The sequence below is a fragment of the Arachis duranensis genome, chromosome 9, assembly GCF_000817695.3.
Source record: "Arachis duranensis cultivar V14167 chromosome 9, aradu.V14167.gnm2.J7QH, whole genome shotgun sequence".
Classification (NCBI taxonomy): domain Eukaryota; kingdom Viridiplantae; phylum Streptophyta; class Magnoliopsida; order Fabales; family Fabaceae; genus Arachis; species Arachis duranensis.
The window spans coordinates 68,578,297-68,590,824 of record NC_029780.3 but is presented as its reverse complement, the minus strand read 5'-3'; the positions used below and the strand labels follow the sequence as shown (position 1 = coordinate 68,590,824).

The 12,528-nt window shown below is 39.2% G+C and overlaps 1 protein-coding gene across 1 annotated transcript; it reads right to left on the bottom strand.

Moving 5' to 3' along the window:
* Positions 1–9,009: 9,009 nt before the first annotated feature.
* Positions 9,010–10,644, bottom strand: LOC107465866 (uncharacterized). The gene is made up of 2 exons (XM_016084842.3): positions 10,330–10,644; positions 9,010–9,555 (listed from the first exon to the last, which is right to left on the bottom strand). The coding sequence occupies exons 1-2, from the start codon at positions 10,642–10,644 to the stop codon at positions 9,010–9,012; spliced, it is 861 nt and encodes a 286-aa protein (XP_015940328.3).
* Between the last annotated feature and the right edge of the window lie 1,884 nt (positions 10,645–12,528).

Sequence of the window (12,528 nt, the reverse complement as noted above, 5' to 3'; positions counted from 1 at the left end):
AAAATCATTCAATTTAAGCGCATGATTTATCATAAAATAGTGGTTTATCAACCTCCCCACACTTAAACAATAGCATGTCCTCATGCTAAATCCAAGAGAAAAAGTAAAGGTAAAATGGTGGAATCATATGCAATGCAATCTACTCTAAATGCAACTACCTAAATGAGTCATGCAAATCTAGTTATTATTCACCTATATATAAAGCATACATGTAGTCAAATTAATTCATATCTTCAAGGAATCATGTATGTACAACTAGGGGCAAATCATATTAAAGCACAATTACAATTGAGTTGAGTTAAGATAGTTCACAACTTGCAAGACAATCAATAATTAAACATGGACATATGAGAATGAGCTATTGAACCCTCACTGGATTTTGTGTTTACTCTCTAGTCACTCAGTGTTTATTTGGGTTAATCACTCTATTCTTCTTTCCATCCTTACTTTCTATAACTTTGCTCTTCATATAACCAATCAACAAATACGGAATATAGACATACAAAAATCATGAGGTCTTTTCAAGGTTGTAATGGGGCCAGGGTAAAGGTAAGGGTATATGTATAAGGTTAAGTGAGCTAATAAGTGAATCTTTGACTAGTCTAAGATCTCACCTAACATATACATATATAATTTCATAATTCTTCACCTAGCTACCCAAATCTTTCCACTTTTTGTGTTACATGCTCATGCATTTTATTTTTGACTTTTGTCCTATGTGCATTGATTCTTCTTATTTTGTGTTTGGGGAATTTTTGTATCCCCTTATTGAAAATAATTTTTTTTATATCAATGCACATGGTAATTTAATTATTTTGATTTCACATGAGCATGCTTCCCAAATTTTCAAATAACTTATTCTAATTTCCTACTTTTTCTACCATCCTTTGTTCCCATAAAATTTTCCATACTTAAATTTTACACACTATCTATCTTAAGCTAACCAATGATTCATCTTGGGATTTTTATTTTGTTTTTCTGCTTAAGGCTAGTAATGTGATTATAAAATGAAGGGGGATTAAAAAGCTCAAGGGGGCTGACAAGGATGGCATAAAAGGTAGGCTTTATTTAGGATAAGTGAGTTAATAATAAAATATGGCCTCAATCCTATCTTGGTATGTATCTATATTCTATATTAGACATATAAATTAAAGCAAAGTAAAGAACACTAGAATAAAAAAGAAGGGCAAAACACACAGGAATAAAATTTATGGTTTGAATGCAACCATACAATTAAGCTCAAAACTCACGGGCTGTGTGTTCTCAAGCTCATAAATCATATATCAGTTATGTATGTCATGCAAGTAGAAATTAAGAGTTTCCATTCAACTTAATGTAAATCTTTTAAGGTGCCCTTTAAAATCCTAGTGTTTCTCCTTAAAGAAATGTTGTTAACTAACTAACATGTAATGCTATATATACAAGGTGTGTGGATTGTTTTACTATACTATGGTTTCTAGCTTACTCTTTTTATTTTTCAATCAAATCAGCTATCATATGCAAAAAAAGGGTAAACTATACTAATTAATCCACTTAATATATAACTAGTAAACTAAGGTGCAAATTAAGCTAAAATATCCAAGATATATATAGTCCAAAGTGCAGAATGCAAAAGTACAACAAAAACAAAAGAGAGAAAAATGTGCAAATAAAATACAGAAGATGGACAAAATAAGATAAGAGTCTGTAGTGGTTCACCAAAAGAAATAGATGCTAGAGATGGCGACCTCCCCACACTTAAATAATAGCATCGTCCTCGATGCTCACTCAAACTGGACGTGAGGAAGTGTCATCTCCGGAAGGATGGGTTGCTGGTGTCTCGATGGTAGGCTAAGGGTCTGCAGTCTCTGTGAGGGTAGGAGGAGCGGTCTGCTGAAGCGGGGGCTCTGTCTGCAGAGGAATGTCCAGATCAGCAGTCTATAGTTGGTGGTGCTCCTCATGATGTGGTGCAGTGTGCTCGGGTCCTCCCTGGTCAGCCTGGGTAGGTGCCTCCTCCTCATGATCGCTCACCTCCTTCTTAGATGTGTTAGAGGGCATGTCGGGCTCGGAGGAGATGTCGCCACCAGATCAGATGATCAGCTTGAGGTGTTCATAGCCCTGCTTGTGGCGATGCTCAGACCTCTCATAACATCGCCTGTTGCGACATTCAGACCTCTCAAAGTGCTGCTGGTGACGGCACTCCATCTGGTCTAAGTGGTCAAAGAGTCGGTGCACCAGAAGGTAGACAGGCTCAGGAGCAGGTGGGGGTGCAGTGGGTGGTGCTGGGCCAGTGGAAGCAGAAGGAGCAGTTGAAGAAGTAGCTGCCTCAGTAGAGTCAATGAGAAATGGAGGTTGATAGCCAAAAGCCTGAAACTTCCGACTATGAGGGATGATCTTTCTGCAGTCCGCAGCGGTTGGCTTTTCATCAGCAACCTCCCAGGGTACCTTAGCTCGGCGACCCAACTGAGTAATCAGGAATGGAAAGGGGAGGGTGCCTCTAACATGGACTCTAGTCATGTAATGCCGGATGAAGCGGGGTAGATATAGGTCCTTACCCGTCATCACGCACCAGATGAAGGTAATCATAACAGCTGGCACCTCCGTCTCATGAGTGCTCGGCATCACATAGTTACTCAGAATCTGTTGCCATAGCTGAGCCTCATCATTCAGATAAATTAGCCTGATTCCCTTGGGTACCACTGTGCTCTTTCCCATGACCCATGGAACAGTAGGATCAAGGGTGATATCCCATTTCATTGCATCCCAATCAAACCTCATGAATCTTATATCCTCCTCAGCTTTCTGGTAACCATCTGGCTGATCTGATTTAGGTAGAAGCTGGAGGATGTCTTCAATTGCTTCCTCAGTGAACAGAACTTGTTTGCCTTTGAGCTGTACTGCATCCAGGGATGATAGAAAGTAGTTACAGTAGAATTCTATGACCCAGGATGAGTTGATCTCAGTCAAATTTCTCTCCAGGAAGAACCAGCCTCTTTGTTTGATCTGATCTGAAGTGTACTGCTTGAGTTCTTCTGAAATTTTGAGAGTCCGTTCCAGGTATAGGTTCCTGGATGTGGCAAAAATGGGGTACTTCAGCTCATAGTATTTGTTTGCAAATTTAACCGAGTGAGTCGCAGGTACCAACTGATAAGCTTTTTCCTGCGGGGTAAAGTTCTTCTCCCACCAGGAGTCATCATGTATGATGCCAAGGATGGAAGCAGAGGATTCGCCTCTTTTCCTTTTGCCAGTGGTTTCTTTGCCCTTTCCCCTGCCTTGAGAGTCAAACATCCTGAAAGACAGAATTACCAGGATATAATTGAGGAATAAAAGCAGGAAAACAAGTAGGCAAATAGGATAATAGCAATATAAGCATAGAGTGGCAAAAGATCAAGAGAAGCGAGAATTGAGTGAATGATGTGAGTATTCGGGATTGTGTATAAGGAAAAAGTCTGAAAATAAAAATGACAATCTAAAATACATGCTAAGTGGAATTCACGTTAAGAAGGAAAAACAGTAATCATGCCTTGAGTTAGAAAGTTAAAGTAAATAAAGGAAAACAGAAAGGAGAAGTTTTGAAAGTTAAAATGGTTAGGATGTAAAAAGGAAGTTAGAAAGTTAAAGAGTGAGTTAGTGAAAAGAAGGTGAAAGGTAAGTGGCATGAGAATGGTTTCCTAGGTAGCAATAAATTCACACATTTAAAGAATAATCCACTCATATTCAAGCAGGGATAACAGGGTATTGATGATGAATCAGATAGATACAAAAGTAGTAAAAATTAAAATCAAATTATCAATAAAGCAATTTTTTAACCAGGAAGCTGAAAGGAATAAGGAAGCAGGCTCGTGCATTCAAGAATTGGTTTGGTTGAGTAGTGCAAAATTGAGAAATACCAAAACCAATTTCTGAATGTAAAAAGGAAACAATTTGCAGAAAATTGGGCAGAATTCTGGCTAAAATTGTATGGTCCCAGAAAACAAATAGCAAGAAAATAAAACAGTTCATATGAATGGAAATAAGGCTGCATAAATTACATGAATATGAAAGAGTAGTGTAACAGCAGCATGGAACAGTTAAGAGCAGCATATGAACAGTATGAACATCATAGCCAGATGACAATTGCAGAACAGATAAACAGATAACAAGAACGGTGCAATTATCAGGCTTAAATCCACTAACCACATCCTAGCTACCTAACTACCTAAAATCCACTACAAACATGCATCTCTATCTAGCCTATTCGGAACAAAAATTGGAAAACGAACTGAAGAACCGCAAGGAGGAATCGCAGTAAGACGGAACCTGGTGCATGTACGAACAAGGGATAGGGCAGAGGGAAGGTAGTGGAGATGTGGCGGCATCGAGGGAAGCACGGCGGTGCGGCGGTGGAGCAGGGGCAGTGGCAGGGGTGCAGGAGCGGTTAGGGTGGTGGTGGTGTGGTGACGGCCTTGGTGGTCGGGGGTGGTTGTTGGTGGTGGCTGGGGGTGATTGAGGGGAGAGAGTTGCAGAGGGGTATGGAGAGGGGGGTTGGGGTTTGGGGACGCGACGGGTTAGGGTTCGCGTGAGTTGGGGTTAGTGATCGCAAATCCACGCGAACGCGTGGAGGATGCGATCGCGTGTGTAGGGTGAAATAGGGTTGACGCGGATGCGTGGTCGACGCAATCGCGTGGGTTGGGGGAAAGATGGGTGGCGCGGACGCGTGAAACACGCGAACGTGTCGCTGGAATTTGTGCTAGACGCACGCTTCCAGTGTCGTTTCAGCGCAACTCTTTGTCTCCTTTTAGGGAGTCATAATATCTACGCGACGCGATCACGTCGCTCATGCTTTCACATGGGATGGGTGTTGTGTAATGACGCGTTTGCGTCAGGGACGCGCACGCGTGGGTTGGTTTGTGCTAAACGCACACAAGCCGCACGATTCCAGCCCAAATTTCTGGGTGTTGGATCTTTACGCCGATATCTAGATCACGCGTTTGCATGAGTGACGCAGACGCGTGGGAGGCATTTTCCGCAGCTGACACGATCGCGTAGGGCACGCGGTCGCGTGGAACAATTTATGCCAAAGGCACGCCTCTAGCTATGCTTTCGCGGGATTTTCTGTTCAATTCTCTTTTCTTCCTAATGCACTTGTGACACGGACGCGTCAGCGACACTATCGCATCGCGTGCTTTCTCTCTTTTTTTTATGCAGTATGCAGAATGCAAAATACAATGAATGTTATGCAGAAATTCCAGGTTCAAACAAAATTCAAAAACAAAGTAAAATGGAAAGGGAGCGATCATACCATGGTGGGTTGTCTCCCACCTAGCACTTTTAGTTAAAGTCCTTAAGTTGGACATTTGATGAGCTTCCTGCTATGGTGGCTTGTGCTTGAATTCGTCCAGAAATCTCCACCAGTGTTTGGAATGCCAACAGCCTCCGGGGTCCCAAACAAGGCGTGTAAAGCCCTTGAGCAGTTTCAAACAGGTTTCCAGGCTCCCGCGGTGTTGAATGTCAGAACAGATTTCAGGATCACAAATCTTACTGTTACACCCGTTTTTGTCTTGATCTGCATTTTTCCAGCTGGGTGATAAGTAATCTGAATTCTCACTGCAGTGACCAAACAGCTTCCGAGATCCTTTCAGTTGAGCTTGACACCAATCCTCGCACCTCAAATTGAAGTGTGAAACCTCATTGAGTCTTGCATACCAGCGCTGAGTGCGAGTCATTTCCCTTTTGCTTTTAAAGTCGCAAAGAGCTCTAAGCTGGTCATCTGTTTCAAGTAAACCATACTCAAGTGGAAAAGTAAAGATGAAAGATAAGGATTTTACGCACTTGAAGTTTGTGTTGGGCGGTAATGGCCTTGGGATAGGTGTTTCAGGTGGTTCTGCAAGCTCTACTCCTTGGTGGTCTTCTGCGAATTCCTCCACTTCTTTGCAAATTTTTTCCATTTCAACCATGTCTTGATCAAAGTCACTGATATCTTCCTCACCACTTGAGTCATAATTGGGAGGTTGAGAAAAGTCTACCTCTGCATCATCTTCGTATTCACTTGGAAAAGATTCTCCTATCTCGAAGAATTCACTTGCGGATGCAAGTTCATTACTAAGGTAGCGTTTGTTTGCGAGACAGAGACCAAAAGACAGAGACAGAGAGACAGAGACCAAGAGACAGAGACAGAAATAAGTATTAGTATTGTGTTTGGTGTGAAAGTGTACAAAACTAATTTATGTCTCAGTATCCTGTTTGGTTCGAAATAAAAATTGGAGACGAAATATTTAAAATTACTAAAATGCCCTTAATTTAAATTAAGAACCCTAACCCCAAACTTCATTTTCATCAGCATCCAACCCTAACCCCTTTTTCCTCTTCTCTACCATTTCTCCTCTCATCTGCCGTGAACTCCTGGAGCCTGACCCGCTGCAAGTAGCACCTCTAATGGTGAAAACCACGGCGGTGCCTCTCTAGTTCTCCTTGGTTCATCTTCGTGGCCCCAGTTGCTATCCTCGGATTCTGACGCTGCTGGTGTATCCACGCCGGTGGGTCTGCGTCACCACCGTCTCGGAGCTGTGCGTCTGGTCTCCATTGTTTCTCTATCAACGGAGCTGGTATGTTCTTTCAATTTAAGTTATTTACTTGTTAATTCTGTGAAGTTCAGGAGAGATTTTTGATTCCCCCATTTTCTGATTTGTGAAACCCTCACCTTCTGATTTGTCGGCATGTTGATGAGAACGTTTAAATCCCTCGTTGGATGAATTGACGTTTGCCCTGATTTGGTTAAAATTGATGATTTGTGCTTCAAATGTTGAAGATTTCTGAAGTTGTTATATCCGAGTTCTTATTTGCCCTCATTTGCAGATTTATGAATTCTGTGTCATCTTTTTTAAAGAGTTGAGAATGTGTGATTGCTGATTGCTGATTCCATTGTTTGTGTATCATAAATTTTTTTGAGCTTACTTGTGCTTGTTAATTGCAGATTTATAAATCTGTGATTGTTGTTTTTTAAAATTTATTTTTGACGATTACTGTATAGAAAATAAAAAAAGATGATTTGAGAGATATTTATCATAATTATGTTCCTGTTGTGACCCTTTTTTGTTATCGAAATTACTACTCACTGTTGTATGGAAATTTATTGGAAAAGCTAGAGGCACCAATATTTGATTTTAAATACAAAAGATTAGACATTAGTTAGTTTGTTTGTTAGTTGTATCTTGTCTGAATTAGTAGTTAGTGAAGTTTGTTATTTCCTTCTTGACTCCTCAATCTAATTTTCACAATTGTTTATTGAATTTTTGCTGTCAAGAGTTGCAGATTCTAATACACTAGTGCTTTTATGTTAATGGTTACCACCTAGTGTGTTTCTCCCTTGTTTTGGAGGCACAGTTTGTCTATCCATAGAGCATTATTACAATTCACAAAGTCTATGTACTGCTCTTATTGTAACAAACAGTATTTTTCATTAAATGAATTGACAAGCATTCAGTCTTGATCACATTTCCTTCCTCTTCATCCTCAAAACTGTTCCTGATAGCTATTTACTATCAACTAATTGGTTCTATTAAACACACGTGTTGTTTTATTGTTTATTAACAAGCATGGTTTGAAAAGTTGCTACTAGTACTGACATTATGTAAATTATAAAAGCATGGACTTTAGCATTATTTGTTAATTAGGCTTGTAATTCTTTCTTGGTTTTGTTGCATTTTTTGTGCTTCTTCTTAATATTTTAGCTTTTATGTTTTTGTATTAATTTACCATTTGGGCTTTCTGTTCTCCGTTAGCGGTTCTAGGAGGAATTGAAGGGTGGATGTAGGCAGAAGTCGTCTTTCCCATTCTTACAAATTGCAATAAGATATATTGAATTGGAAAAATTGTTTTGATTAGATTCGTTGGTGCAATTTATTTCGATTAGTGGATCCATTCTTGCGTTGTGTTACTATTTGTTGTTAACATGCTAAATGATTTTCGCTGACTGTTTAAGGTATAGCCTGGTTAACAATGGCTTCCACAAGAAGAAGATCCACAAGTGGTTTATATGGCACCGGCAACATAACGGGAGAAAGAAATAGAAAAATTGCTATGGCAGAATGGTGCGACGATGAGTGGCATTAGAAGTTAGAACACAAGAATAAAAAAGAAAAAATGGGTTTAATAGTGCAATGAGAAAAAAGAGGGGGGGGGGCTTGCAATGTGGCTGAGAGTGAGAGTGAGTGGCACAGTTTGCAAAGAGGCACCAACTCAGAACGAATGTGTCATATTGTCTCATGTGCTGCATTTGTTGATGTTTTGAAAGTGGATAAATTTTTATGTAATAAGGTTAACAAGAAACTACCATTCTATGTAAATAAATTATTATTTATCTTATGTTACCACTACTTCTTCTTGAATAACAGAGATGATGACATTCTCATCTTAAACCAATATTTAAAGAGTTAATGAGAAATAAGTTTTTTTCTTCCATAAAGAATTGAAAAGGCTTGTTCTTGGTGTTGTGATCCTGTAATAATTGAGACACATGCTATGAATGTTAAATACGTAAGTTGCTGATAGCAGTAAGTGTGAAATTAAGTAGATATAATTGTGGCTTAAAGAAAATTAACAAAAACAAAGACTTGAAGAAGAACTGCTAAGTGTGAAATTAAGTAGATATAATTGTGGCTTAAAGAAAATTAACAAAAACAAAGACTTGAAGAAGAACTGCATTACTGAGAACCACAAATTATAAGAATGGGATAGTTGCTGACCAGAAACTAAGATAATTATCATTAACATGATCATGACTATAAATATTGTACTTAGTAAACAATTCCTGCTCAAACCACCAAAATAAAGGACACACTACAATACCAATAAAACTGTACAAAGAACCTAAACCTATTCTGAACAGAGCAAAATAGTAAGGTTTGTCCAAAATAAGGTGAGTTTGCATACCAAATATAAGTTTCTACATTAGATCATCTTAAACATAACCATCTCCCAAAGACCTAAAACCCTACAGTGAAAAACTTAATACCCTAGCCCAAACCTAATACCCTTAACCAACAGTGAACTTCATATAATAGAGCGAACAAGGCGAATCATCTGTGAATCTGACAAGCCCCAGAAGTGTGCATACACGTTAGGACTTTTAGCAAACTTCAAAATCGCCCTCACCACCTCGTCATCACCGAACCCAAGCTGTGTGAGCTTCTCGACAACCTTCCACTTCTCGTTCACACCAACAATGGCATCAGCTATCAGTTGGGCATTCTTCCTTTGGTCAGCTGAAGATTGCTGAATATGGTCGGCCATCCTCTCCAGTACGTCAAGTTGTTTTCTCTTCCTCCCATATCGCCTTGTGCTTCCTGCACTCGCACCTGCTTCAGATTGTGATGCTTGTCCTTGCATTGCTGGCCCTCCGCCATTGTCTGGATATGGAGACATATCAGACTCATCAAATCCAACTGCAGTGTCTTCTGTCTCTTCGTTAACCTGTTCTTCCGCATCAAAACCACTAACTGCTGCTGCTCCTGTGGCTCTATCCCTGCCAAATATACCCTCCAGCCGGTGAAAAAGAGGAAATGGCTTGCCAGGACTGTAGAACTTGGTCGGATGTGCCTGTGAAAAAATAAACCGCATTTAAAAATTTTTTATGAAGTTAATATTCAAAAGACATGAAATACATGAATAGCTGAGGCTTGTATATATTATAGAACATGTTCCATTGCTTAGTGTGAAAGCAAGAAGAGAAGGAGGCTGCTCTTGCCAACACCAGAGTCACCCATGAATAACACCTAATACAAGTAATCAAAGATACTATTCCATGCCTTTGAAGCTAAACCCATTTCTCTCTTATCTTTTTTTACCCTTTTCAAATTCAATTAAAAAAACTCCAAAAACAAGCTTGCAAGTAGACTCTTTCAAAAAGTGAGGAGAGTTAATCATAGTCAGGACAATTCTGCCTATGAACAAGTGTCCAAATAAATAGTGAAACAACAAATTACCAACAAACTTATTCAAGTCATAGATTGAATCAAATTTTAACTACTATATGAGTAAATTATGCAAAAGTGAAATAATTCTACCTATGTTGTCACGCAAATTCATTCCTCGGTTAATTCAATCCATTGACTCCAGATCTTATTGTAATTAGAGTTTGTGAAATTGTATTACTCACACTACAAATATAAAAGAATGATATTCCAAATGATAGATATCACAAATGATGTATTATCAATGTTAACAAAATAAGCCAAGTCTAAAGTTCTCTATATCAGAAGAATACTAGCATAAAGCTTGATCATAGATTGAATTATTACAGAATTATTTTACTAGACTTGTTCAAGAAGGACAAAGTGGCTCAGACTAAATAAAGATATGAATGACACTCACCTTCATCCATGCATCAAGGACATCTTTGCTGTCAACCTCCACACATTGTTTATCATGGTTCCAGCCGAATCCACTACAAGCAAGCATGTCAGCGGCGTACTGGTACTTCTCCTTCAACCGCTTGTGCTTATTCTTGCAGTGCTTCGCGGTCAGTGTACAACCGGGGAAGGCCTCTAGCATCTTCAGAGCCAGTTTCTCGAATGTTCCGGGTTTAAACTGCCCACAATCAGCCCTCTGACCGTCTACGACAAACTCCTCCATGAAGCCAACAAAAGCGTTTGTCTCTTCATCACTCCAAATACGCTTGTTCTCCATATTCACCTTCCAAAATTATCATAATCCAAACTGTGCATAAATTACTAAATTAAATAACTTAACATGAAAGAGGTAGTTGCCATTATCAATGAAACAGCAAAAAATTACACAAATATTGAAAATTCCAAAACAGGTCATTGCCATTACAAATGAAACAGCAAAAAATAACAAAATAGTAAAAATACTAAAACAGGTAGTTGCCATTACATATGATAATAAAACAGCAAACAGTATCACAAACAACAAGTTGCCATTACAAATGAATATTAGCTATTACTATTTTTTCTGTCTAAACAAGTCATACAAATTAAAATGTGGCCATTACAACAATACTCAATCCCTTACAGGGTTTGTTTTACACTACTCTTACTACTCCATACGACTTGCACACCACTCTTCATACATCTCAATTGCTATGTTGTCACGCCAGTTAGTCCACTCATTCGTGTTTTCAACCACATCAATCATTCCATCCTGTTCTTCGTCTCCATCAGGCATAAATTCATCCAATATGCTACCTTCCTCCTCCGGATCCATCTCCATACTCTTTCGAATGAAATTTTGCAGCAAACAACAGGCAATAATTATCTGAGATTGTGTCTTTAGAGGGTAAAAGCTAGGGCTTCTTAAGATAGACCACCTCTTTTTCAGCAAACCAAAGCATCGCTCAATGATATTCCTTGCGGAAGAATGAACCCTATTAAAATATTCTTGGTAATTGCGCGGTGCACGTGCTCCTTGGGCCCACTCTCTTACATGATAACGAGTGCCTCTATACGGTGCGAGAAACCCCAGACCATTGGTGTAACCAGCATCAACTAAATAGTAATTACCTATAGACAAGTAATGTAAACAAGGTAAGACGTTGGCTATCGTGAACTCAAGGTAATTTTATAAGCTTAACTCCAAAGATGACATCATTACCGTGGGGTATCTTAAGACTATTACGACGAGTTATTGCATCTCGAAGTATTCGTGAATCAGATGCCGATCCCTCCCATCCACTGAGTACATAGACAAAACCCATCTCCCGGTTACACACACCTAAGACATTGGTGCAGATTTTACCCTTTCTTGTTCGGTATCTTGCCTTCTCCGACTCGGGGACTGTCACCTCTATATAAGTGCCATCTAATGCTCCCAAGCAACCCTATCATCCATAGAAAGTTATGATACTCAGATATAGAATCCTTCAGAAAATACCCAAACATACACAACATCGAATAAGCTCTACCTTAAACCTTCTCCATGTGGGGTCACCACAATCCTCTTCAACTGGTGTAGCCTTGGCAAACAAAATGCTTTGAATCCGTATCACAGCCTTCAAAACTTTATTAAAATACTTACTAACTGTCTCGCCAGACCTACAAAATCTAACTTGAAGACTACGATTTTTTTTGTGATGCGCTAAGATAATTAAGAAAGTCGCAACTTGCTCCGGCAGGCTTACATGACCATCCTCGGTAAGTCCTCCTTGAACTTGGAGCAACTCACACAAATTAGCAAAGGCATTTGTGTTCATTCTCAACTCCCAGATACAATTCCTATCACCCTCACCAACAATACGCTCTAAAGCCTCACGTCTAACTCTACTATTCATTCTTCCTCCTAACGATAATAGGCCACTAGTTCTATCTCTAAAGTAAACAAACAGCGTAAGCACAAAGAACAACATCAAGTCTTCATGGTTAGATCTCATATCTTCATAAAAAGACACGCATCGCTTAATAATTTCAGACCGCTCCATTTCTTCCTAGCAAAATCATTACATCAAAAATTACATAAACATTTAAAGAAATCTAACAATACTTTATGCAAAATTTGCTATATCTTAGGACCAAAAATAAGATCAAGATACTGAAACCAAAAGACAGTTATCACTAT